At 57.5% G+C, this 27,056-nt stretch overlaps 8 protein-coding genes across 8 annotated transcripts; all 8 read right to left on the reverse strand.

Moving 5' to 3' along the window:
• Positions 1-1,826: 1,826 nt before the first annotated feature.
• On the reverse strand, positions 1,827-3,191 carry LBRM_29_1760 (conserved hypothetical protein; the record flags this gene model as incomplete). Its single annotated transcript, XM_001566470.2, has 1 exon — positions 1,827-3,191. One exon carries the CDS (start codon positions 3,189-3,191, stop codon positions 1,827-1,829), a length of 1,365 nt encoding a protein of 454 aa, XP_001566520.2.
• A 3,793-nt stretch (positions 3,192-6,984) lies between these two features.
• Positions 6,985-7,794, reverse strand: LBRM_29_1770 (conserved hypothetical protein; the record flags this gene model as incomplete). The annotated part of the gene is made up of 1 exon (XM_001566471.2): positions 6,985-7,794. The coding sequence occupies one exon, from the start codon at positions 7,792-7,794 to the stop codon at positions 6,985-6,987; it is 810 nt and encodes a 269-aa protein (XP_001566521.2).
• A 3,339-nt stretch (positions 7,795-11,133) lies between these two features.
• On the reverse strand, positions 11,134-12,153 carry LBRM_29_1780 (conserved hypothetical protein; the record flags this gene model as incomplete). The annotated part of the gene is made up of 1 exon (XM_001566472.1): positions 11,134-12,153. One exon carries the CDS (start codon positions 12,151-12,153, stop codon positions 11,134-11,136), a length of 1,020 nt encoding a protein of 339 aa, XP_001566522.1.
• A 1,615-nt stretch (positions 12,154-13,768) lies between these two features.
• LBRM_29_1790 (conserved hypothetical protein) lies at positions 13,769-17,494 on the reverse strand (the record flags this gene model as incomplete). Its single annotated transcript, XM_001566473.2, has 1 exon — positions 13,769-17,494. The coding sequence occupies one exon, from the start codon at positions 17,492-17,494 to the stop codon at positions 13,769-13,771; it is 3,726 nt and encodes a 1,241-aa protein (XP_001566523.2).
• Positions 17,495-18,688: 1,194 nt separating this feature from the next.
• Positions 18,689-21,934, reverse strand: LBRM_29_1800 (MutS-like protein; the record flags this gene model as incomplete). Its single annotated transcript, XM_001566474.2, has 1 exon — positions 18,689-21,934. One exon carries the CDS (start codon positions 21,932-21,934, stop codon positions 18,689-18,691), a length of 3,246 nt encoding a protein of 1,081 aa, XP_001566524.2.
• Positions 21,935-22,801: 867 nt separating this feature from the next.
• LBRM_29_1810 (putative histone H2A) lies at positions 22,802-23,197 on the reverse strand (the record flags this gene model as incomplete). The annotated part of the gene is made up of 1 exon (XM_001566475.1): positions 22,802-23,197. One exon carries the CDS (start codon positions 23,195-23,197, stop codon positions 22,802-22,804), a length of 396 nt encoding a protein of 131 aa, XP_001566525.1.
• A 1,152-nt stretch (positions 23,198-24,349) lies between these two features.
• LBRM_29_1820 (putative histone H2A) lies at positions 24,350-24,745 on the reverse strand (the record flags this gene model as incomplete). The annotated part of the gene is made up of 1 exon (XM_001566476.1): positions 24,350-24,745. One exon carries the CDS (start codon positions 24,743-24,745, stop codon positions 24,350-24,352), a length of 396 nt encoding a protein of 131 aa, XP_001566526.1.
• A 1,807-nt stretch (positions 24,746-26,552) lies between these two features.
• Positions 26,553-27,056, reverse strand: LBRM_29_1830 (putative paraflagellar rod protein 1D; the record flags this gene model as incomplete). The annotated part of the gene is made up of 1 exon (XM_001566477.1): positions 26,553-27,056. A coding segment is annotated over one exon (504 nt), but the record flags the coding sequence as incomplete, so codon positions are not given.

Here is a 27,056-nt window from a genome sequence, read left to right on the forward strand (position 1 = left end):
CAGCCGCACGGGGCCTGCGCTTCAGGACCGCGTTGTTGCCTGGGGGCCTTATCCGCCATTTCCGCCGATGCCGCGGAGGGCGTGCAGGCATGGGCCGCGACAGGCGGGACGCTGCCATGAGTCCGTGCCAGCAGCGGGTGTGGCAGGCAGAGGGGGCCCATGGAGAGGCGCGTGCCGGCGCACAAAGAGCCCACGGCTTGTCGTGCTGAGGGGCCGCAGAGGGGCAGCGACAGGCACACGACGGGGAGCCCCATGCAGTACGAGAGAGAGGCGCGTCACCAGGCCACTGCATGCAATATCTCAGTCTGAAACGAGGTGTGCTTCAAGCCTCGAGCGGCGCGCCAATCACGCGTGGCATATCGGGCACAACGCGGAGTCGGACGTTCTCGTGGCAAGCGCAGGTGGTTGGGGGCACCACAGTGTCGGCGGAGCAGTAGGCAGCACACCATCTGCACTCGGTGCTGTCACCGCCTGTCAACCCGCCGCTGCAGGAATCCAAAGTGCGGGCAGGTGCCCGTGCGCAACTGGGAGAGGATGGTCTTCTGCCGTTTCGTAAGCTCGGCGTCCCTTTTGTTCCTTGGTGTGAAATGGCTTCTGCCGTGTAGCTCTTCTCTCGGAATGCCGCATAGGTATATCATGGGTCAACGGGGATGTCGGCCTGGCGCCCGAGACCGGTGACGAGGTCCTCCATTCATGCAGTGGGCGCCGGCATCTCTGGCTTTAAGGATTTTGCGTGCTTGGCCACTTTGTCATCGTGTTCCAATTCACAGTGGCTAAAGGGATGCCCCGCTGTCCGTGTGGATGCAAAACCGAAAAAGCAAGAAAAGGAGGGGGTAATGAGTTAAGAGATGGGCGAGAAAAGGGGTGGGAGTGATACGCGGAGAGTGCACGAAAGAAAGGCTCAGGGAAACGTGCCCCTTGCATGCGACCGATAATCATCAGCCGCATTGAGTGTCACTCTGTGGAAGAGCTGACAAGCACTTCACTCAGCTGTAGCGAAGAAACGAATTCCCTCCCGCCTGGCGTGCTCACTCAAGCACAATGGCCACCGCATGGCAGAAAGATCACAAGAGTAGTCGAAGAGATGTTATGCGTTCCTTGCTTCCTTACCACCCCTCTTGCCTTAGGTGGCTATCCAGCTTCAGAGTTAGCGACCGAAGTTGGTCAACACGTTCTTTTTCATTGGTAATTTGCTGGTTCCCTATGAATATGGCGGCCGAGGCGCTTCATGCACAGTAGAGCTGTGTGCCCCACTACCTGTTGCTTGCTTGTGTTTATTTATGTAGGTACGTGTCGGCAACCCTCTTCAACACGGCCCTGCACGGATACACATGTCTCCGCAGATCCCGTTGGCCGCCTGTGGCGCTTCTTATGCATTTCGCCAGAGCGTGGCATTATATACTTTGTTGCACTTACGCTCCCAGAGAGCGCGAGCGAAAGCGCACAGCGGCGCATGTACCACGACAGCTGGCAGCCACTCCTCACCCAACACCCGAAAGACGAAGGGCACGGAGGAGGGAAAAGCACGACGACATCCAGTCAAGGGGTAGGGAAGAGCACCATACAACACCAGCGTGGTAACACAGGCGCGCATGCAGACTCGCTCAACCCCCCCCCCAATCAATAAAAAGCCGGCGGATACGCATTCGACCCGCTATGAAGGAGACGATGGTATTTTGTGAAGGCGAGCCTGAGGAAGGCGTGCCAGTGCTGACGCACACTTCGTCTCCCCCATTTCGCCTATTCCGCTTTTTCCTGCCTTGTATGCCTCTTCACAATTCAGCGCGCCTAACGAATAAAGGACCTATGAAAGAGAAGAAAAAGAGTCACGGGTGATGAGAATCGTAGTCTCCTGATACAGGTGACGAGGTTGTGCCCTGTTGCTGCTGCTGCTGAGAGGCCTTCTCGTTGTCAGTGGTGGGACTTCTCTCAGTCGAGTCCTGCGTGAGGAGGTCTACCAGCTTATCGATCTCGTCCTCGTGAGATCCCTCAAAGCGGCCTATAATGCAGCCGTTTCGGTACGCCATGAACGTTGGGAGACTGCGGATGTCATGCAAGGCAGTCACCTCAGCATTCGCGTTCGTGTCTACCATGAGTAGGATGACGGAGTGCGGGAACGGCTTCGCCACGCCCCCGAGGAAGCGACAGGCAACGTTGCAGGCTTTCTGCTCTTCCACCGTCATGGTCGCGGTGGTTGCTACGACAGCCGCGGCATCTGTGGCCTCTGTGTCAGCGGCAACTGGGGCGGTGGTTAGTCCACGTGTGGGCCTCTCTCGGTTGTTCTGATATAGCTGTAAGGGCGCAGACAGAGGAGGTGACGAGCCGTCGATCCCTGAATCTTCTGTAGCGAACACCGTGGAGGTTGGTGGTGTAGCTGTAGCACCGCCATCACCGGCAACGCCAGCTCCTGCCAGCGCGTGAAGCAGCTTTGAACGAATCGCAGTGCAAGGGGCACATGATGTTTTGTAGAAAAACACTAGGACTTTGGCACCCCGAAGGCAGTCCTGCAGCTCGTGGGGATTGCCGCGGAAAGAGAAGACTCGTGCAGGTGGTCTTGCAACCAGTGTTTCGGTGCTTGACAGTGGCGCGGAGGAGCTGTCACATGTGGGGGTAGCAGCGGATGACCCTAGGTTTTGCCTTGCTGTGCCCGTGGACGCAGCCCCGCCATTGGGTGAAGTAGCGGCAGGAGAACCCCTTTTCGTGGGCTGCGGTGCGCCACCCATGGGGATGGCTACGCCGGTGTCACCAAGCATTTCTATGGATGCAGTGACTGCGTCCAAGGCCGCGGATCGGCGCATACGAGTGGCAACCGGCGCGGCCCGGGTAGTTGCTACCACCGACGATGCTACTCCAGTCATATGCTGTTCCGTGAGCACTGCCATCATCTTCTCTGGAAATGGTGCCTTAGGGCCCCACAGAAGCCTTTGCACGGACACGCTGAGCTGTTGACCTCGGAGCACTTCCATATCCGACACGGTAACATCAAGCACAGCGCCACCTCCTCGCCGACATACAGCAGTCCTTGTGGTACGTGCGACCGCAGAATGCAACGTTAGACACGCAGACGACGGCGTGTATAGACTACTAGATTGCGTACCTATCCACGAGTTTGCCACGCGCGTTCGCCAGTTTCCGCGGTGCGCCCCAACAGTGGCCCATGCGGCGAACGCGCTGGAGATGGTAGTGTACATGGCACGTCGTTCCGGCTACCTCACTTCGTAGAAGAATCAAGCAGGTTTGGGTGCGCTGAGCGTCTGTGTGCATGTGTATGCGTACACACTTTCACCTCTATTGCTTGCCAGCCCCTTGAGGGACTGACGAAGAAACTTCAGGAAGACGACAGAAACGAACGTGCACTGCTGGATGTTTGGGTGGACGATGTGTAGTGAAGGCGGTAAGTAGTCAAGCTAGACGCACACGCACATACACACACACGCAGGAGAGAGAGAGAGAGGGGGAGGGAGGGGGGGGGGGGGCGAAAACACTCAGAAAAATATGCGAACAGATGCAAGGCGGAGTAGAGAGGTAGAGGAGGGAGAACAATGAAAACAACAACGGCAATAGGGCAAGGCAACAAATCGATCTGGAACGAGATGAATGGGGGAAAAAGAGACGCAATAGAAGAAGCGAACTAACAACAATGAGAAAGGAAGCACCAGAGAATCCACAGGGCGAGCAACAGCGACAGTTGAGAAGGGGGGAAGAGAAGGTGTGTGTGTGTGTGGGGGGGGAGGGTAACACAAGAAAGATGGGAAGACGCGAGCGACGAAGAAATGAAAGGAGAGCAGATGACGAGTAGGTGAGGATGGGGGCACACACAAGGAGTCACCCGCGCCAGGTGCGCTTTGCAGTGAAGCACGAGAAAGAGAAGGCTGGGTGGCAAAATAATAAAAATAAAAGAACGACGCAGTTATCGTGAGCCACTAAAAAAGTGGAAGTCCCTGCGCTAGCTGATATACGCTTTCGCCTATGCGTGGGTCAGCACCAAAGGAGAAAAGAGGAAAGGCGAAGTGCCGCAGGTGGGAAGGAGAGATGCTCAAAGAGGGACGGTGGGGCACGGTCACACATACACACACACACATGTAGCCACGTCACTCCATCACCATTCCATACAAAACTATCCGCCAGAGGCGGCTAGGAGCGATATCCGGGCACAGCACAGCGACTCGAAAGAAAGAAAAAAGGCAAACACACGGGCGCGGGGAAGAGGACGAAACGAAAAGGGCGCCTGCGAAGAGAGCGGAAGTCCCCCCAATAAAAAAAATGAAAACGAAATAAAAGGGAAGGGATAAAAGGCAACAAATGCACGTACGCACCACCAGCACTTCGAGTTTTGTCTGAGCCACTGTTCAGTGTTAGGCAAAAGCCTGAGAGAGAGAGAGAGATGATGATGAGGGAAGAGGTGAGGGGATACGAGTACCACAGGGATTACGGGCGCAGCGCGTGGATGGCGGCACAATGGCGTAGATGATCACGTGAACAAGAGAATAGGTACAAGGAAACGAAGTGGCAACCAAAACAATTTTGAATGTCGCCGCCGCTGCGCTGTGTTCGCAGTGATGTACGTAATGCGGCTGGATTATGCCTGAGAGTCTGTGTGCGGGCGTATAATCGTTTGCGTTGGTTTTCTTCGGGTCACCTTGCTGGCGGCACACTTGACAGAGAATACAGAGAGGGCAGCCAGTTCGCCGAGGGAGAAAGCGAAGACGCAGTGGTGAGTATAGATGCACCACAATGGGGAGAGAGAGGTAGGCAATGCGTAGACGCAGGGACCACTGAACTTGAAGTGTGTGTATCTCGCTGACTGTGTTTAGGTTGCGAGAGGGGAACTCGAATGCAGCTTCGCGGGGTATCGCACGTGTAGAGCGTGTAGTAGCATGCAATACTGCGTCCACGTTATTAGATTATTCGCTGCACAGTAGTCCGCACCGACAAGAGTCCGCCTTTCCTTCGTTCCACTTCTTGGAAGTTTCTCTGTGAATCCTGGGGGTTGTGGCCCCACAGAGCACGACGAGGAAGAGGTCGGAGAAGGCAAAGGAGAAAAATGCCAGGGAATAGAGGCGCAGAGTCCATCCGACGTGAATAAAACACAGACTAGATACGAGACACGGAAACGAAAGCCGCATGACTACACTGCTAAGTGGGGGTGGGGCGTTGGCATCGTACCCCAGAGAACGAGGAGGGACGAGGTGCGGAGTATCACTCACACACGGAGCATCTTCTACTTCTGCCTCGGCACTCAAAGCAAACAGCCGCGCTTTGTCGACTCCTTTTATGCCTCACGTTCGTTTTACTCCGATTATGCACTTCAGCCTGCCCGGGTGGCCCTGAAAGAAGTGAAAGAGGAAAGTGAAGTACACTCCATATCAACGCCGCAGCAATCGCACTTTTCCCTTTCAGCACGCCTCTCTTCCTCGAGTAACAACGCAGCAAAGAGGCGCACAGACCGCCGCATCGCACGGATGCCTCTGCCGCGCTGCAGCCTCATCCACATCGCCGGGGACGAGCCGTCCGGCCGCTGGATCGGCCCGCGCACTGAGGGGGTTCCTCTCATCCCTCCTTGCCCCCTGCTCCCGATGCATGCGGCGCCACCGGCGCCAGCCGGACCTGGGCGGACTGCGCGCCTCGATCCCACCGGGCTGCGGCCCAGGGGCACGCTCAAGGGCAGAGGCGCCGGCGTCTGCCGTGTGGGTAACAGGGGGGGGGGGTGATCCAGGTGCATGCCGCGTGAGCTCAGAGAGGAAGTGAGCCAGCAGCAGCTCACAACCCTCTGCGGCCACGTGCCCTGCCTGTATGCCGTGCTTCACCCCCCTCCCGTCGTTCCAGCCCGCGGTATTGCGCAGTACGGCGTGGAGACTCTCCACACTGGAGTCGGGAGGACCCCGCGGCGCAATTCGAGGTGCCCTCGTCATGCATCCGGCACCTGTGCCGCAGCACCCCATCCGGCTGGGTGCAGGAGACGCCGCACGCTTCGCGCGCATGCCCACTGGGGCTGGCTCGTCCGCATCGCAGCGCGCCGCTCCCGCTCACCACTCGTGCACTGCTGGCCTCTGCGGGTCCTGGATGGATGCGGCACACCATGCCAGCCGCACGGGGCCTGCGCTTCAGGACCGCGTTGTTGCCTGGGGGCCTTATCCGCCATTTCCGCCGATGCCGCGGAGGGCGTGCAGGCATGGGCCGCGACAGGCGGGACGCTGCCATGAGTCCGTGCCAGCAGCGGGTGTGGCAGACAGAGGGGGCCCGTGAAGAGGCGCGTGCCTGGTCAGAAAGATATACTCTGAGGAGAAGAGGAAAACGCCGGAGAAGAAAACGATTAAGAGAGACATCGCGGCTCCTACAGCAGAACAAAAAAAAGAGTGACGCAGAAGAGCGGAGCAGAGCGGGGGGCGGAACCAAAACTCATCACAATCGGTGACTACACGCAACAGCGGCAACAAACGAGGAAAAGCACCGCCATGGTGGCCAAATGAAAGGGGGCAGCAAGGAACAAAGACGAGGAAAAACACACAACGGTAGACGCCGAGACAACATCAGCAAAAAGTGAACACAAAAAAATCGAAATACACACCTGCGTGTGTGGGAGTAGCTGACCTGTGTAGGGGGGGGGGGTAGAGAGCGGGAGGTGACCTTTGCGGAGGTGTAAGCCATATGAGCGCATGTAAACGCACACATGTGTACACAGAAATTGTCTCTTCTGAGATTCTTCTCATCCACCACAGAGGAATCGGTTTGAAGTTTTGAGAAGGTGTGAAGAGGACCACAGCTGCATAGTGAGTTGTCAAGGTGAGGAAGGTGTAGTCACAGAGTGTCGCGGCTTGCCGAGAACGAATGCCGGCACTATCGTATGCGCCTTGTAGAAATAAGTTTACAACGTGAGCTCCAGACGAGGAAACGTAATAGACGTGATGAAACAGTGAGAGCGTCTATCAGTACTTCACGTGCCGGCCAACATCTTGTCATTTTTCTCCGTGCATATTTCGTGCCCTAAGGTGCCGCAGCGTAGCTGTCCCCAAGAAAGGCGCGGACAATGTCCTTCCACTCTGCGCGTTCTTCCGCCGTGAGCACCCCTGGCTGCTCATAGAAGAGCCACTGCCAAACCGAAGTCACACCGTCCCGCATCTCCTCCGCGTCCGACCACGGCACGTTGCTGGCCTCTGAGATCAGCTTGAACCCGCAGTACTGCTCCACTCGGCCCACCAGTACCGTAATCACGAGCAGCTTCAGGAGGGCTTGACGCCGTGCTGTAGCCTTCGCTTTCTGCACCATCACCAACTCAACATCAGGGCAACTGGGATCTTCACCGGACACTGAGGACTCACACGAGGAGCTGCAATTGATGTTCCGGGACGACGGCCATGACGCTGCCGTGCGTGACTCTAGCTGTTCCTTGACAGTGGCCAGCAGCTCCGCCACCACCGTCTCCACTTCGCTAAAGTCAGCGTAGTCGTCCGTATCGCTGTATGGCACGATGTCCTCCTCGTTCGGCACCTCTCCTTTCTGCTCTTGTAGGTAGTTCTCCGGCTCCACGAGAGACTCGCGGAACGCGGCGAAGGCGCCCGTCAGCCTCTCCACCACGGCATACACGTCCTCGTCAGCATTCACCGCCGCCATGAGTTCTCGCCATTGTACACTCAAGCGCAGCTGCTCCCACCGTGTGCGCGCCGTCGCCAGCTCTCTATGTAGCGCATCAATCTGCCTCTCAATATCTGTAACGTGTTGTGTCGCTTCTCGCAGTCTCTTTCGCTCCTCCTCAATGGCAGACGGAGCGATTTCGGCCTCGGTGAGCATGGGCATTGCGACCTAACAGCCTTTTCAGAAAGAGAATGAATCTGGCCACCAGCCCGGCGGCGCTTAATCTGCGCACACAGGCCCGCACGGTAACAGCAGCAATAGCACTAAGACACTAGAGCGGCAAGGAAAATTGGCTGATGCCAGCTCTCCACGAACGAAAAAGCGATGGAGAGATCGGAGTGGGCAAGGGGGAGGGGGAGGGGGGCGAAACAGAAGTGGAGAGGCGTAATGCCCACAGCAACAACGATAGCTGAGGGGACAAAGAGCTGCAGAGAGGCAAAAGCAAGGAAACCGAAAAGGAGGAGGAGGAGGAGGAAAAAAAAAGAAGGCAAAAATGAAAGTTAGCAGGCAGGCGGTGGAGGTGAGAGAGGCGGGGACTTGCACGACAGAAGTATTCACAATACGTTCGTTTATGTGCGTGACAGTATTGTGTGTGTGGGTGTTCCTGCGCAGGGTGCAGTAGAAGCCACGCCACATAAAAGGCACAGAGATTCGAGCGGGGTAGAGGTGAGGTGATGATGAACCACAAATGGAAATGCCTGCCGATGTCCCTAAACGGGGAGAAGTGCCCGCGTACCGCGACCATTCTTCCAGCACAGCCGCGTCAGTTGTGATTGTTTCCGCCCATTTAGCTCCCAGGCAAGCATCTCGGGGAGACCAGCAGCTGAGGCCTGTGCCACACAAGGAAGTGAGTGAACGTGCGCCACGATTCTCGTTTAGACGAGCTTGCGCAACGACGACAGCGGTGCCAATCGAGGCACTGCACAAATAACTTTCTTCACGTTCGTCGCCCTTTGAGGGAGCGGAATGTCTTGGCAATGTGTGCGCGCCAATGTGGCTGGCGTTTGTGAGTGTGTGCTCCTGTCTTTGCCGACGGCCTCCTTGTCATCGAGAGCTCTCCGCTGCAGGCATACAGGAATAGGAGTGGGCACATAGATCCAGGTGGCGCAGGCAGAACAGAGGAGAATGGCCCGTCTGGCCGAGACCACATGTATGGATGTATCACTGCATACACATCACTAAAAACGAGAAAAGGGGCAAACACCAGAGAGAAATAGCGCAGGGAGAGGGGAGCAGAAGCGAACGTACGTCTGTCTACGCAGTTGGCTAACGCTCCACTAGTCCACCGGCGTTATATCTGCCCACGCCTATACAACACATCAATACAGCACCAGAAAAAAAAAAGGAGCAGCGACAGCACATGCATGCCCGGCCTAAAAGGAAAAGGCCGCTGCGCCACACAGACACCAAGGCAAATAAAAGAGCACCAGCAGATACCAAAACAACAACGAGTATAAGCGCACGAGTAAACTCTCATACGAATATCGCAGCAATCGAACTTTTCCCTTTCAGCACGCCTCTCTTCCTCGAGTAACAACGCAGCAAAGAGGCGCACAGACCGCCGCATCGCACGGATGCCTCTGCCGCGCTGCAGCCTCATCCACATCGCCGGGGACGAGCCGTCCGGCCGCTGGATCGGCCCGCGCACTGAGGGGGTTCCTCTCATCCCTCCTTGCCCCCTGCTCCCGATGCATGCGGCGCCACCGGCGCCAGCCGGACCTGGGCGGACTGCGCGCCTCGATCCCACCGGGCTGCGGCCCAGGGGCACGCTCAAGGGCAGAGGCGCCGGCGTCTGCCGTGTGGGTAACAGGGGGGGGGTGATCCAGGTGCATGCCGCGTGAGCTCAGAGAGGAAGTGAGCCAGCAGCAGCTCACAACCCTCTGCGGCCACGTGCCCTGCCTGTATGCCGTGCTTCACCCCCCTCCCGTCGTTCCAGCCCGCGGTATTGCGCAGTACGGCGTGGAGACTCTCCACACTGGAGTCGGGAGGACCCCGCGGCGCAATTCGAGGTGCCCTCGTCATGCATCCGGCACCTGTGCCGCAGCACCCCATCCGGCTGGGTGCAGGAGACGCCGCACGCTTCGCGCGCATGCCCACTGGGGCTGGCTCGTCCGCATCGCAGCGCGCCGCTCCCGCTCACCACTCGTGCACTGCTGGCCTCTGCGGGTCCTGGATGGATGCGGCACACCATGCCAGCCGCACGGGGCCTGCGCTTCAGGACCGCGTTGTTGCCTGGGGGCCTTATCCGCCATTTCCGCCGATGCCGCGGAGGGCGTGCAGGCATGGGCCGCGACAGGCGGGACGCTGCCATGAGTCCGTGCCAGCAGCGGGTGTGGCAGGCAGAGGGGGCCCATGGAGAGGCGCGTGCCGGCGCACAAAGAGCCCACGGCTTGTCGTGCTGAGGGGCCGCAGAGGGGCAGCGACAGGCACACGACGGGGAGCCCCATGCAGTACGAGAGAGAGGCGCGTCACCAGGCCACTGCATGCAATATCTCAGTCTGAAACGAGGTGTGCTTCAAGCCTCGAGCGGCGCGCCAATCACGCGTGGCATATCGGGCACAACGCGGAGTCGGACGTTCTCGTGGCAAGCGCAGGTGGTTGGGGGCACCACAATGTCGGCGGAGCAGTAGGCAGCACACCATCTGCACTCGGTGCTGTCACTGCCTGTCAACCTGCCGCTGCAGGAATCCAAAGTGCGGGCAGGTGCCCGTGCGCAACTGGGAGAGGATGGTCTTCTGCCGTTTCGTAAGCTCGGCGTCCCTTTTGTTCAGTAGAATCACAAGCAGTGGGGGAAAAGGGGGAGTAAGGGTAGCGATATAAGAGACAGTAAATATTGGCCGAAACAGGTGTGCACATAGAGACACACGTTAGACCGAGGGAGGGAGGGGGGGGGGGGGGAGGACACCTGCACAGGCACCCTTATCAGAAGTCACAGCATAGGAGCGAGAGTAGAGTCGGAGGGAAGAGAGAAGTGTGGCTATACATACACACACACACACATATATATATATATATATAGATCTATCTATTTATCTCTCTCTCTCTCTCTATATATATATTGATACATATGAGAGTAAAGACACAATGAAGGTAAAGCAAGAAAGCGGAAAAGAACAGAAAGCTAAAACGTGTAGTATTATGACTATAAAGCGATAAGAGACCGTGAAGGGGGGGGGGGAAGAGGTGAAGAGCACACTTTGCTTGTGAAGTGCTAAAGTTTACCCTGTGTTGCGTACTGAAGACACACACACACACACACACATGCACACACGCACGCGCGCACACATACACGCAGAACACGATTAAAAAATACTCCCTATACGCTGTTTACTTCCAAGCTCTGTGGGGACATGTCTTTCTTGGCGATAACTCCTGACATGCCTGTTAGGGTGTACACTTCGGCCAAAGCGATGCTGTTATACAACCATAGCTGGCCATCCTGCACATGTGCGCTGGGGTGCGCAAGTTCTGTCACTGCACGAATTGGTGTTCCCGTGTCTCTCACTCCTCTCTCTTTCCCACCTTTTTGCCTTCTCCTTTTTTGTCGACTTGTAGATTCGTCGTTCCAGTACGAGAGTTGGCGCCATAAAATGCATCACGATGAGCCACGCTGCAGCGGTTCCGGACACGGGCCTCCATGAAGTGCTGAAGCTCCTCCTGCGTCGCCCCATTCAACACCAGCCCTATCGGGATACTGCACTTCCGCCCAATGTCGTCGTTGTTGATCAGCAAAAATGACGCACGATTTGTGATGACGGTGCTGGTGTCTTTGCGCTCTGCCTTGAGCACTACATCCACCTCCATTGTGGTGTTGCGCACGTAAATGACGGTCGCCTCGAGCGTCACCCAGTCCGTGGCGAATACCGGCTCGGGGAAAGCGACGCTGTGCATCCCAATCGTAAAGACGTGGCGGTTGCCGGTGAACATGCGGCCGCAGTGCACGGCGTGCTGCTCCATCCATGCCATCAGCTCTCCACCAAAGACGGTGTTGTTGTTGTTCATGCACGACGTGAAGAAGATGCGGTTCGCCTCCACCTTGGTGGAGTTTATGCGGACATGAACCGGCTTTTGCTCGTTGATAGAGCACTGAGCCTCCTCGGTGGTGAGGATGCGCTTCAAGCGCTCTGCCGTGTTCTTGGCGTTCTCCGCCTGAATCTGGAGAATTTTAGTGTAGCGGTCGTGCAATTCAATATCAAACGGATCGGTCAGTTCCACCGCCGGGACAACCTTGGCTGCCTTCAAATCCGGCGTGATGGCCACCATGGTGAAGAAGGACTCGCCAGCCGGGGTCTCGGTGCGGGTCGACGGCGACTGCCGGTAGAAGCGAATGTAAATGCCCATGGAGCTGGAGCCACAGTGCACCAGTCGGCCATCCAGCCGGACCGCGTCGCCGTGCAGAATGGGCGACGAGAACATCGTGTTCGTGACCCCCACGGTGCACGTCAGGTACCGCTCATGGGTCAGGCAAGTCTGGTGATCAAGTGCCTTCTGTGAGGTGCGGGCTGCGCACAGATCAAGCATCCCCAGCACGCGGCCAGCGGCCAGGCGTGCCCCTGGTATAGTGTCTGAGCCGGCGATGTCTGTCCAGCTCACACGGATGGGGTCCACCATACCCTGTTTGGGATTACCAATGAGGAAGCCAGTGCGACGATTCTCGCGAAATGCTGCCGATGACGATGCGACGCTGACTGCCACCGCAGTACCACAGAGTCGGGAGGCGACTGCCTGACAAGCAGCACGGCGGAACATTGGCCCTGTCACTTTTCCTGTCCTCTGTTCGAATTTGTGGGCTTCTGTGGGAAGGAGAGGTGAAGAGACTAGAGTGTTGCACAGGGGTTCTTGCCTACTTCTGGCGTGCCTTTACCCCAAAAAGCTTCGCAGATCCACACTACGAAGTTGGTCTCCAAGGATCGAAGAAAGAGTTACGGGAGGGGAGAGGAGTAAAGCAAATCGATGAGTGTGGGGAGGATGAGTGAGGGAGGGAGAGAAAACGCCGTCCTACCATAGGTGGGCGCGTACAGCGGGTATGAGTACGTCTGTGCGTATGATGTCTGTGTGTGTGTGTAGTTGTGTGCCTCTCCGATCTTCCTCGTCAAGGGCGAACATCCACACACAGAGGCTGGGCGGGAGGGAAAGGCGGTAGTGGTGATAGTAATGTGAGTGGCGGGGGGGGTGTCAGCACAACGATGGGTAAAGATGTATGCACTAAAGAAGTGGGGATGAGTAGGTAGGGAAGAGAGGAGTCATGCGCAGATGACGTTTGAACAACATGACACCACTGCAAAGCAAAGCTCTCCCGCCTGCTGGGATGAAGGGAGGAGAGAGCAGCAGAGTGAGAGCTTTGTGTTGGTGTAATGAAAAACAAGAGGGAGTGCGGTTGGAGTCAGGAGGAGGGTAAATGAATCCGCACCTGGACAAGGCACAACATACAACACAGTGGTTTCTCCTTCATATCTCTTTCGTTTTTCTTTCTGAGATGCTCTCACAGCGACACCGCGTAAACCACTTCCTGTACCGTTGCCCTCATGCCGCATAGACAAGAGCTGCGAGAGCGCCACTCCTCCCCTCAGCATATAACAGTCGTCGATGAATCAGGCGTTGCTGCTCGACGGGGCAGGGATGCAGAGAGGCGTAGGGGTAAGGAAGAGAAGGAAGGGCCAAGACGAGGACACTGCGCATGCCTCGGGAGTTGCGCGGCTTCTTGTAGCGATCACTTCGAAACAGGGCTGAATCGGCACGTGCACAGCCAAGCTCCTCCCCCTCCCCCCAATAAATGCGGTGCAGACGAAAAGAAAAGAAGGGGAAGAGGGGGGAAGAAGTGGTGTACGAAGAACGGCGCGCCACTTTGAGACGGCTCCACCAAGGAGAACACGGAAGGTAGAAGAGACGATAGGGGCCCCTTCATACCTACGTCACCATCAATACACACTGCCCCACAGCAGTCGCTGCTGCACCCCGTCGATTCATGCCTTTCTCCTTTGCACTGATGCCTTTTCGTCCTCTTTTCTCCACGTTTCCTATATTAATATACATCGCTTCGTGGTTTGAATCTGAGGACCCAGGTGCTGGTGACATGAGGCGACTTACGCTCATAAGCCAGCACAGAGTTGCACACATACACGCGCACACACGGCTGCTACTCTACCGACTCGTTCAGAACGTACTGTAGCTTTTCCATTATTACGCGCCGTTCCTGCACGAGGGCGTCGAGGTCCTCTTTGGAGGTGGATGATCGCTTTCCTGTCGCTTTCGTCGGCGGTGCCGCCTTCACGTAGGCCCTCCTGCCTGCGCCCCTGTCACTGTCCTCCTCTTCTTTCGACGCCAGCGTGAAGCGCAGCTGCCAAATACGCTCGTTCAGTGCCCGCAGCTCCTCGGTGAGGAGATGAATCTCATCCTCTTGGCTGTTGCGTATCGAACTCGCGGCATCCATCAATGCCTTGAGAGAGCCCTTGAGAGGCTTGAGCACCCGCTGCTGAACCTCCTGGGCCCGCCCAGCTGCCAGTGCAGAGCTGAGTCGACCTCGTGAAGCGAACTGCGTCGATGTGGCGACGGGGAACGACGAATCTGTCGCTGTCGGCGTCAGGAAGCCGGATGCCGTGGAAGGGGTGGCTGAGTCAGCCCGCGTTACCGCGTCGAGCTGGCGGATGCCGGCCTGAAACTTCGAGAGATACGCAGAGGATGTCGGCGCGGTGGCACCAGCGCCGCCAGTGCCGTCCTTGGCACGGCGCATGAGGAAGAGTACTGCGTCTGTCGGCACTGTGGCAGTGGGTGACGTACCGTCACCAGAGGATGGAACGGTGGCAGGAGGAGGCGCATTGTTAGCCGCTCGCTGGGGTCGCCGCAGGCTGTACTTGGGCGTCGAGCGCGGCGACGAGACGTCAGTGGGCACACCTTTGGTCGACGGCAGGGGGCCGTAACGGGTCGCGCGCGGGTGGCTGCCGCCACCGTCACCTCCGTTAGCGCCAATGTCATTTAGCGGCGCGGAGCCAACGGCAGAGGTACGAGGGCTACGCTTCTGGTTTGCGGCGGTGGGCGGCGGCGCCAGCTGTCGCTTTGCATCCTTCAAGTCGTGTCGTGGACTGCGTCGTTGCACTGGGGTCGCCGAGGACGTCCCTGTAGGGGCAGCACTGCTGACTACCGCTGCCTCACCGGCCGCGGAGGCTTGACGGGCTTCTCCCTTCCGTATAAAGGCGAAGGGCTGCCGCTTCCGCGACTGCGACTGTGATTGCCTCTGCAACTCTGGCATACGGGACTTTAGCGCCTCCGCCGACAGCGTGTTTGGGAACTCATTCTCAGGAGTAAAGACGTTGCCCTTGATGGCACCGGTGTCCACTTCAAGGTGCGCACCGCCGCAGCCGCCATCATTGGCAACTACTGCGTCACCCACCAGCACTCCATCTACGTACTTCCGCTCTGTCTGCACACCGTCCGACGACGTGTATGTGCCGGCGCCGTGAAGGACATTATGCCGCCATGTGCAGCGGAGCTGGTTGCCCTCCACGAACTTGTAAGTGCCATGGCCGTGACGCTGTAGATTGAAGAGAGACTGCTGATGCTGCCTTCCGTCTCCGCAGCTGGCGTCTTCAACCTCGCCGTTGTACACGTCACCATTCGCAAAGGTCATGACGCCACAACCCGTGTGCTTCGCCGCGTAGTAGACGCCCTTGAACGTCCACGTCTCGTTCCCCGATCTGATGCTGACATCCCTGTCGGGCAGCAGCTGCAGCTGTGCATCGAAGCCACCCTCAATGCTGGTCTTGTTGCTAAGGGTTAAACAGCCAGTGCCGCCGCCGGGAGCACCTCGTAGAAAGTTGCCCTTGTACTTAAGATAGCGCGGCAGCGACATCCCAGGTGACGGTGTCAGGCTCGGGTCGCCGGTGGTGCCACCCGCGTCGTCAAAAGAGATGGTCCCTTCGCCCTCGCGGAACCCGTCGACGTAGCCGCCCTCGTAGGCGACGTGGCGACGATCCTCAGAGGTGTACTCCCTGCCTTGGCCAGATGGCTTTCCGTCTGCCCACGACCCCTCGTACATGTGCGAGCTCACCGAGACCGTTGGCGCGGATGACTGAAGAGAGGGTGGCAATGCTACGGCCAGTAATGTGGCCACACCGGACCCGTGGGGCTGACCAGTCAGCCACTGCCCCTCGTACTTGAGACCCCGTGCCTTGTCCTCCCACACACCGCTTCCCTCCGCCTGGCCCTCCTGAAGGTCACCGGTGTACTGGACAGACGACGCGCTTGTCAAAGTGCCAGCACCGCTGGGCACGTACTGCGCCACCCCTCCAGAGTAACGCGACCCGTCCGACCACTGCCAGATTCCCTGTCCATGGGGGAGGCCACGCGCCCAGTTTCCTGTGTAAGTTCCATCTAGGCGTCCATACATGACAGGGGTCCAGCAGCGCAGCCCCGTCCCTAGCGCTTGCATGAAATTGTGAGGCGTGATCGGCGCCTCGGTCGGCGACGACGAGTGTGATGGGGCTAGCTGTGTTGACGACTCTGTGTGCCACTCTCCAGTACCGCTACCATCCGCCTCGCCGTTGGAGAAGGTTCCCTCGTAGAAAATGAGTGTGAGCAGCACGTCAAGTGGTACGCACGTGGCTGGAATGCGCTTGCGAACAACACCGTCAGCGCTGGTGCCGCGCACGCCAGTAGAGCAGGGTAGGGGTCGATCGCGTAAAATACCCGCACCGTGAGGGACGCCGTTGCGCACAGCGCCGTGGTAGCTGCTCCCATCCATGTACGTGATGATAGCAGAGCTACCGGTGAATATGCCCGCAACGCACGGGCCATGATACGTCTTCATCGGATGGGCAGCATGCTCTGGCTGGTTCAGCCGCAGCAGACTCGCAATGGATGCCGAGGAGGTAGTGCGAATGTCCTCCGGGTGGGCCGCCGAGTAAGAGGCGGAGGCAAGCGACGACGACAGGGCGGCGAACGTGATCCGCACCTCCCCATTGAGCTGACCATTATGCCAATACCCCTCGCACACCGCGCCATCGCTTCCTTGCAAAATACCCTTACCTTCGCGCTGGTCCTGAGCAAACGAGCCTTCAAACACATCCCCATTAGCGAGACGGTGAACACCCATGCCGTGCCGCCGCATCTGCGCGTCAGTGCCGCCAGCGTAGAGGCTTCCATCTGCGTACTCAAGCTCTGCCTCACCACTGCTGCTCGCTTGTGGCGCGTCGCGCTCAAAGGCACCCCGGTAGCGAACAGGGCGAGCTGCAGTCGCAGCTGTAGCACTCACTGCCGGCCTATGCAGCTGCCACTCCCCGAATCCCTGGCGCTTCCCTGCAGCCCAGGCGCCATCGTAGATGTCTCCGTTAGCGTAGATACACCTCCCCTTCCGTCCGCTGCGCATCCCATTCTGGAAGCCGCCCGTGTATTCAGTAAAGTCGTCCACGTTCGACGCGCCACGCAGGGTACCTGTCCCGTTCATCTCGTCTTCTCTCCACTCACCCTCGTAGACCCGACCGTTGGAAAATTGGCAGCACCCTTTGCCGCTGCGTTTTCCATCTTTGAACTCCCCCGTGTACTCGTAGCCGTTGACTCCAGGCACGCTCACCACCCCCGTACCGTGTGGCAGTCCGCCCTTCCAGTCTCCATCGTACGCAGCCCCGCTGGAAGCCCACGTGTAGCATCCCTTCCCATCTTTCACAGGTTTTCGGTCCTTGTCGTTGACGTAGAGCGCCTCACCGCGGTATGTATCGCCATTCGAGAACGTACGATCCCAGAGAGATCGTATGGCGATGTCGGTCGCGGGGGTGGAGGTGAAGGTAGCAGCAGTTGCCGCTGCGCTGCCTCGAGTAACGGATGAGGCGGTGTGCAACTTGGAGGATGACGAGGTCGTTGTCTTTGGCATGGAGGCGTGGGAAAGAAAGGAAGAAGGCTCGCTAAGAAGATGCCGCGGCGGAAATGATGGAGGGAGGCGGCAGGACAAAAACTGTGCCCCAACACCACCACGAACGAAAAGAGGTAAAGACAAGGCTTGCGCTGCTGTGGTGCCGCCGTTTCGCCCAATGCGCCGGGGGTAGACAAGAGGGGCTTGTATGTATTGGCAGATGCTACGACACGTCACAGATGTGTGCCAAAGATGCAGAGGCTCTGCGACACATGAGTACGCCTATACGAGACACACCGCTCGCTTTGTCGGGGTGGGGAGGGGGGATAGATGAAAGCGAGAATCCACTACTGAGTGCGCCCTACACACGTGTGGGTGGGTGTGCTTGTGGGGGGGGGGGAGTGGGGGCTGTGCGTTGGTGTGCCTTTTAGTCGCACAAGTGGGGCCGGTTTCGACGGCCGAGTGCACGGAAAAGGTAGAGGGGAAGTGGCGAGGGATATGGAGAAAACCCCCAACAAGGAAAGGCGTAGGCAAGTGCATCGCAGAGAAGGAAGGTGAAAATGAGGAGCGAGGGCGAGGGCGGGATGCTTGTGGAGGACACTATGCAACGGAACAACAACAGAACAGAAGAGGTGCTTGTACACATACTGTCGTGCGCCGAGGCGCTCCTTGCTCGTTCTCCTCCTTGGCAGTTCGTGCGCGTGAGAGACGCACAGGAAGAGTTCATGCGGAAGGCAGGGGGGAGCGCTGACTAGACATACGCTCTGTTGTTGTTGTTGTCCGCGTGCATGTTCTCCTGAATGCTGATAAGAGTGCCTGGCTGCGCTAAGACACACGTACATCATGGTGGTGGTGGTGGTGGTGGTGGTGTGGTGGTCGTGGCAAATATGGTGAGCTTTGTGGCACGAGCAGAGGAAGAGAAAGCAGGCATTCGACAAAGGAAGCGGAGAGGGAGGAGCGAAGACGCGCTGGAGTATTCGTCGCACGCCTAACACAAAGCGAGCAGCAACGAAAGAATGCGAGGCTAATGCGTGTCTTAGCGAGGAAGTAAAGCGTCCAAAGAACAACTCGGAGAATGAGGGAAAAAGAAGCTAGAGTCTAAAGGGCTGGAGGGCATCCTTGCGGATGAGTGTGAAGAGAAGGGAGGGTGGCGTGAGAGTCCTCTATCACACTCACATGACAAACCGGGAGACGGCAAATGGCGCATACAACTCGTCATGGTGAGCGATGCAGCACTCCCAGCGCTGCCTCCCAGTAACCCAGCAGCTCCTCATCGAGGCCACACTGACGTCCAATGGCAAGTCCAGCACCTAGGTGGGTACTGCAACGTTGCTCCCAGTCCTGCTGCCGACGCGGTCCGGGGTGAGGCGTAAGACATACAGGCTGGTATGTCGGGGCTACATCCAGTGGCAATCGAGCATTGCCGGCACGTAGGCTCTCGGTGCCAGTCAGGACATCCTGATCGGCGGCATAGGTGGTGTGTGTCTCCATCTCGTAAATCTTCACCCACTCCAGGGGAAGCGGGGTATCCGCCGTGTGAGGGGGAGCGGCGGGCTCGCGTCGATTCCCTTGCGCTGAAGGTTCACTGGGGATAGGCGCACCTGCGGCAGTGACATGTGTGCGTTCTGCTCCTGTGCCATGGCCACTGGGAGCCACCGCCGCTGCTCCGCAGTCACATGCGTTGCTGAGGGTGAGAAGCCCAGGCGAGGAAAGTTGCTCCGGTACGTCCAACATCTCGAGAAGATGAGTAGCGCAGAGGACGAGTGGTGCACCAGGGCTGCTGTGGCGACTAATACCACAGGAGCTGTCACCTCCGTCTGCGAAGTACAATAGGGTTGCCTTCAGTAGGGCACAGCCATCCTCCGGGGAGGTACCGCGTCCGAATTCGTCGAGCAGCACGAGTGCCCGCCCCGCGGTGTGGCTGCCCTCGAGTGCGTTGCCATGGAATGCCTGGCGTGCTCTCTGCTGGCCAGCGACAAAGTGCAACACGCGATGAAGCACCACGCACTCGCTGTAGAAGCTGCCTGGCGCCGCTACGGCTGCGTCGGCAGTCGACCACGCCGAATGCGGCGTTGAGGAAGAGGAAGATGCAAAAACTGACGACGATGGGGCGAAAATGCTGTTAACGAGGCTCAATCGTGCTGTGGCCGCTGGCACGTGGCACCCCAAATGAGCGAGAAACACAATCTGCGCCACGGCCCCCATGAGCACCGACTTGCCACTGCCGTTAACGCCAAGCACCAAACAAACACGGTCCGTCGAGGTGCGGAGGTGGATCGAAAATGGAACCAGCTGCTGCATGCCTACATGTCGCGAGAGGAGCGGGTGCCATCCATCTTCGATCTCAAGAATGCCCTCGTCGGACTCCTCCACTGCCCCCTCACTTGGCGCGGCGCATTCAGTGCCCGGCGCCACAATCTCTGGTCGAGACCATCCCTCCTGCGTTGACACACGAGCAAAACTCAAGAGGCAGTCCAACTCCCCCAACGCGCGAGTGGGCCGCAGCAGGTGGAGAGAGTTGTACAGGAGCGACGTGTCCAGCTCGCGTCGAACCTGCTCCTCGCGCTGCTGCACGCGCCGCTGAAGGTCGCCTACCCAGGTGTCCAGCTCATCCATCGCTGCAGACTTGAAGCAGTACTCGCCAGTCTGGGCTGTGTGATGCAGCCGCCAGCCGAAGGAGTTCGCCATCACGGTACGCACTCGATCGGTAGGCGACAGCGAAGGCGAGGTAGCAGTCACCGTAGAAGGATGCAGTGCAGCATCGCCGCTGAGGAGGCCAACGGCCTCGCTCTCTGGATTGTCGCTGCGCCACGGGTTTGGTCCTCTTTCATTGTCGTCACTGCTCACACCGCACAGGTTGTCCCCATCAACTGCGTCTTTCACTGACAGCAGTGCTGCAAGCTCCGCAACTGGAACGCACAGCAAATACCCGTGCGGAGCTGTGTACACACAGCGCAGAGAAATCCTTGTACGCAGTGCCCAGGGAAGCTCTCCAAAGGCAGCCTCTGCTTTGGCCTGGAGAGACAGCCGAAGCTCGCGAAAGCGAACGCGCAGCTCGTCAAGTACGGTGTCCACCCCGTCACGGATGCGCACGGCGTTCGGCATACCAGGGTCAAAGGTGGAACCCGCTGCCGCCGCCGGCCCAGCAGAGAGATATGGCAGCCGATCCCGCCTCGCATCTGCGGCTCCTCCACCGCTACCGCGAGAACGTCCTGCATCCCCGACCACTGCTGCAGCGAGGGACTCCGCCATAGCACGCAGCGGTTCCACGTTGATGCTCTGCAGCAGCACATAAAGTCGACTCACCGCATGGGCGACGGTGGAGAGCAGATCCTGCACAGTAATAACCCCTCGCATGGTTTGGTAGAGTGACACGTAATGCTTAGGCAGCGCTCGGCCCGACCGCATCAGCGTGAAAATATGAGTTGTTGAGCGCACCTTGTGCAGTGCGACTCGCAGTTTGGTGGCGATGTCGTGATGCAGGGGGTTAACGAAGAAGGCAACGACGGACTGACGCGTCTCGATCTCCGTCGCGTCGCAGCAGGGCAAGGCGATCCACTGTCGTAGCATCGCTCTCCCGACAGAACTTTGCGCCGTGCTCAGTAGTCCTAGCAGCGAGTGGCCTTCCTTTGCGCGTCCACGACCCTGTCCACTGCTTGGGTGGTGCTCAGTGCGGGTGATCTGCAGAGCCTCGGCACAGGCGTCGTCGAGGTAAAGTGCATGCAGCGCATCGCGCTCAACGACATCGGCTACGTTCGACTGAACGGCAGCAACAAACTGAAGCAGCGCCGCCATGGAACGCATCATTGCCGTCCTCTCTGTATGAAACCGTGCGGCCAGCTCATGCTCCTGGGCAGGGTACATGGTCGCCAGACGAGGGAGCGCTTCAGGTTCGCAAAACGCCGTCACAGCGCTTAGTCGGATCACCTCAACTGGTGTCTGCTCTGCCACGAGCGCGATCAAGTCGCCCAGTCCCTCGCTACCGGTATGCGGAAGCAGCACCTGGGGCTGATGCACCTGCAGATAGCGTACCAGCCACAGCAAGCTCGGTGGTATGTCTTCATGAGCAACAATACGAACCTCCCCGTTGCTACCGGTGGCGTTTGCGCGCATGCGATGCGATCTGAATTGTGCGCCACCGATCTGTGAGTGGACTGTGGCCCCTGGAATAGCGGGTCGGCCCTGTCGGCGTCGCACAGTCTCGCCCGCCACCATACACACGGGCATCTGGAAGACCTCGATGCGACACTCCGCATACAGGAAACGAGCCACACCGACACTGGCAGCGCACCAGCACAGTGCTGTCACCTCCACCGGAGGTGGTTTGATGGACGTATCGACCTCATCGTCCTCACCTTCGTCGTCAGTGTCGAAATCAGAGTAACTGGAGCGCAGCACAGAACTGTGCACTGCGCCGCGCTCATGGGTGTGCACGGCGGCCGCATCAGCAGCGCGATGCATGACAGTAGCACGCAAAACAGCGAATAAGTACGCAAGGTCCGCTTCTAGGTGAAAACTGTTTCATGAAAGGGAGTGGGCATGCACGGTGCCGCAGGACACCGCGAGGGAGAGAGAGGAGAGGATATGAAGGCCTAACGCAACGAGAAAAAGCGCGGCAAAACCATACAAATGTGCGCATTAGAGACGTGTCTGCGTACGCATCAAGAGGTCAAGTGAGGGGCAAAGTAACACCGGAGAGAGGGAGGGAGGAGAAAGAGGGGGGGGGGGCGAGATGGGAGAAAAGAGGACTGGGCCAGGCTAGAACATCAGCAAGATATTCTGACAACAGGTCCCAAGAGACAGAATGCTCATAAGCGTTGAGCAAAGGAAGCCAACGATGACGACCAGTTAAGAGCATCGTGTATCTTGCCACGCGTGCCCCCGTCATACACACATATATACGCACATGCGAATAAAACGAAGGTGAACAACGGGAGGCAGAAGGGAGGGAGGGGGCTGCGTGTGGGTGTGGGTGTGAGGCAAGGGAAATCGAATACCGATTGTAGAGTCCTGAGAAGCTTCATCACACACGCACACCCACGACAGCCATTACCTAGCGTGGAAAAGGTTTTTTTTTTTTGTTTCGTGCCTTTCAGCTCTACCTTTCCTACTCCTGATTGGAGTGAGACATAACGAGAGAAGACAAAGAAAAAGAGTGGGTCTATGAAGGGGGAGGGACGAGGACGCGCGTGCATGTGCGTTACCGAGAGCGAGAAGCAGACAGTGGCGTGATGTCTCAGTCACGTGACGCACGCGCACACGTCTGGACACGTCTCTCTCTTACGAACTAGCACGCGCGCTCATCAGCGAGAGAGGAATAGGTGTGCTTCAGGCGCTCGGTGTCGCCTTACTCTTCTTGCCACCCTTCTTCGCGATTACCTTGCTGATGCTCGGCACAACGCCGCTGTGCGCCAGGGTCACGCTCTTCAGCAGCTCACCGAGATCGTCGTCGTGACGCACAGCCATCATCAAGGTGCGCGGGTTCAGGCGGTGTGGCTTCTTCGAGCTCTGCGTGGCAGCCTTCACGGACAGCTCCAGCAGCTCCGCCGTCAGGTACTCCACCACAGCGGCCATGTACACGGCGCCAGCGGCACCGATGCGGCGAGCGTACTGGCCGCGGCGCAGGATCTGCCCGATGCGGCCCACCGGAAAGATCAAACCAGCCTTCGCGGACCTGGAGCCGCTCTTGCGGGAGGCCTTCTTGGCGCTGCGAGGAGTGGCCATGGTTACGGTGGGTAGGTTGGAGGGGAAGGGAAGGAGTGGAAAAGGGAGAACGAGGCTGTTGATCGAAGCGGCAACCTGCAGAAGTCCGGCGAATGGAATGTTTGCGTGAGTAGCGGTGCGTTTCTCAGCGAAGATTTGGGAGAGCAGCAGCGCCAGAAGCACCAAAAAGCAGTCGAGCGACAAAACGTAAAGGGCGCCGGGAATCATAAAAGAGAGGGGGTACAGTGGGTGAGTTCAGAAAGCGATGAAGCGAGAGCGTTGAAGGAAGAAAAGGGTCGAGATGAGGCGTGCGGTACGTGTAGCGAGAAAGGGCGTGAAAGGGGACCTGCGTAGGGTCACCGCCATCATCATAGGTGTTCTCTATTCCTGGCGAATAGGTCAAAGTGCAGGTCGTCAGTGCAGCCTGTAACCGGCTTCTCTCCACGCGTGCACACGATGAGGGTCGAGACCTCCCCCCCCCCACCACCACCGACAAGAGGGCTCCCCGATGGTCCGCTTTCCTTTTGGGCACGGCACGTGGTTGCCTCCAATCACCTCACCACATCAAAGCACTGCCACTACTGCCTGCTGCTAGCGAGCCAACCGCCATGCCCGCAAATCCAGCGGTAGAAAAGTCATGTGCACCACACACGCAGCTGAGGGAAAGTGCCAGAACCTTGAAAGGGCAGGAGAAACGCTACAGCTCAGAGCAGCTACCCAACACTGTTTAATTCATGTGTCTCACACGCAAAGCCTAGTACTTCACGTTGGTGCTGCTGACCTTCCCTGGTTGGGGGGATGGCTGTGGTCATGGGTGCCACGGAAGCGTTTGAATACGTATGCGCTGAAGCTTCTTTCGCTCTGGTCTACTTTTTCACGTTCGTTTTCTCCTTCACCCACCGTCTCTGCAGTGAGAGAGGGAGGAAGGGAGGGAGGAAGGGAGAGAGGGAGATATCACTAAAACGAAGTGAGACATAACGAGAGAAGACAAAGAAAAAGAGTGGGTCTATGAAGGGGGAGGGACGAGGACGCGCGTGCATGTGCGTTACCGAGAGCGAGAAGCAGACAGTGGCGTGATGTCTCAGTCACGTGACGCACGCGCACACGTCTGGACACGTCTCTCTCTTACGAACTAGCACGCGCGCTCATCAGCGAGAGAGGAATAGGTGTGCTTCAGGCGCTCGGTGTCGCCTTACTCTTCTTGCCACCCTTCTTCGCGATTACCTTGCTGATGCTCGGCACAACGCCGCTGTGCGCCAGGGTCACGCTCTTCAGCAGCTCACCGAGATCGTCGTCGTGACGCACAGCCATCATCAAGGTGCGCGGGTTCAGGCGGTGTGGCTTCTTCGAGCTCTGCGTGGCAGCCTTCACGGACAGCTCCAGCAGCTCCGCCGTCAGGTACTCCACCACAGCGGCCATGTACACGGCGCCAGCGGCACCGATGCGGCGAGCGTACTGGCCGCGGCGCAGGATCTGCCCGATGCGGCCCACCGGAAAGATCAAACCAGCCTTCGCGGACCTGGAGCCGCTCTTGCGGGAGGCCTTCTTGGCGCTGCGAGGAGTGGCCATGGTTACAGTGGGTAGGTTGGAGGGGGAGGTAGAAAAGCTGAAGCTGTAGTGAGAAGATGACGCAGAAGCCTGAGGAAAAAGAGGGCTCGAAAGATGAGACTCGCACAGAGAGAGAAGGAGGAGAGGGGAAGGGACATGGCCAGTAAAGGAGAGAAGACGGACGACGCATCACGATTGGCGAGCATAGTTGTTGTGGGTGGTGGTGGTACCAGAGGAGAGATCAAGAGGAGAAAAGTACCGGCAGCTTCCGTAGTTCGCCATCGAGGGGAGGGGAGAGGTAATACTTTATTTGCCGAGTTCTCCTCCTTTAACTTGTAGTAGTAACGTGAGCGAGACACAAGAAGGAAAAGGTGCGCATCGAGTGGTTTTGACTTTGTTATCGGTAACCCCTCCACCCCAATCTCTGAAGGGCAAACGAAATGCAGCCCACTTCTTTTCGCTCCTGCTCTCTCTCTCTCTCTCTCTGTGATTTACCCAGAGACAAGAGGAAAGCGCCAGGAGCCAGTCCGTAGCCGTCTGCCCTCCCTTGGACACTACTTTTTAATTTGCCTCTCTGCATTCTTGTCTTCGGTGATGATTTCCAAGAAACGTGAGCGCATCAAGTCCCGCCAAAACCTCAGTGGAAATGAGTAAACAAAGAGTGAAACACAGGAAAGAAGTGGTGGGCCCAGTGTTGCCGTCCCCTGTCCCCATCGATCCCCTTTGCCGACTGTGTTAAGGACACACTGACATTGGTGAATGCGTGGATGCACATACATATATATATATATATATATATATACCTATACATGTATGTATATACATATGTATCGGTACGTAGAGGGATGACTGTTTATGAAGAGGAGACGACGATTTGGCATCGACACATATGCACACCAGCGCAAACGTGCGTAGACGCAGCTGAACAAACGCGTCCCTTTCCCCAAAAGCAAAAATAAAGAGGGAAACGAGAGAGCGAAAAAGACTGCAAAACGCTCCATTGATGGCGATGAGAGAACGGTATGAGGGGGGGGGGGTGTAAGGAGGGACACAACTCTCTAGCGTACAAAGAAAGTGGAGACGTAGATGAAACGAACATACGAACATACGCAGAAAGAACGGGCACAGCAAAACAGCTGAGGTGACGGTCAACACCATCAGAGCCAAATAAAAAAAGGGGAGGGGGCACAAGGGAGAGAGAGACTACTGTACATTCTTCCCCCGCCAGCACTAGGCACCCCCCCCAAAAAAAAAAAAAACGAAAAAAAGGGGAGTGCCTTCACCAATAAGTTGTCCTTTATACCCGCGTCTGCGTGTGTAGGCGTCTACACCACCCCAACGATGTGATGTAGTTCACCCTCTTTCTCAAACAAAAAAAGAAATGTTCTGGAAAGCACAGATCAGTGTGCATGTGGAGGCTAGTGCCAACATGTAAGCACCGCTTGCCAACGTCAAGTTGAATAAAATGGTAGAGGAAGAAGCAGGTACATCTTTGGCAGCAAGCCCAGCGCCATCTCGCTGAGCTTTACAGCCATACCGCCACAAGCCTTGAGTATAAGCAAGGGTAAAGGAGAAAAAAAATGTTGATACACATCGAACGACTCACACAAGGAAAACTAAAAAGACAGGAAATAAACACTACGGTGCACTTACTTCTCCTGTCCTTCCTACTATACATCTCACCTACGTTGCAGCAGCGATGGAAACTCGCGAACAACAGAACTCAACACCCACGATAGATCGCACTGCAACAGACACACCTAACACGACTCGCAGGGCTTCCCACATCGCATCCAAACCCAAACACCTTTGAAGCCAGCAGAAGGCACTATAAAAAATTTATATAATTCTTCAAAACAGAACGTATACATAAACACACACGCACACGCAGACAAATAAAATAGACATACATCCAAAAAAAAAAAAAATATACAAACTCCAACAAGCGCCACAGATCACTCACGCACAAAGCCACACCAACCAAATCAGAGTCTACCCGCACGCTCATCCCACAGAACATCGCATCACAAAACAGGAAAACCAGGCAACACCTAACCCAACGTTTCAATACAGGAAAGCACCAACTCGGGGCATAGCCCGAAAAAATGATCAACACTCCAGCTGCGCATTCGCCGCGTTGTCGGCGCGCAGCGAGCCGCTCGTGATCTGCGCCGCAGCACTCTCGCCGCCACTGCGCAGCAGGCGCGCACGCTTGATCTCCTCGCGCTCCGCCGCAATCCTCACCTCCTCCTGCTTCGTCAGGTGCGACTTGTACTCCACCATCTTGCTGCGCCGCGTCGCCACCTCCTCGTTGTTCTCGTCCCCCGGGTGG

The sequence above is a fragment of the Leishmania braziliensis genome, chromosome 29 (assembly GCF_000002845.2).
Source record: "Leishmania braziliensis MHOM/BR/75/M2904 complete genome, chromosome 29".
In the NCBI taxonomy this organism is placed as follows: domain Eukaryota; phylum Euglenozoa; class Kinetoplastea; order Trypanosomatida; family Trypanosomatidae; genus Leishmania; species Leishmania braziliensis.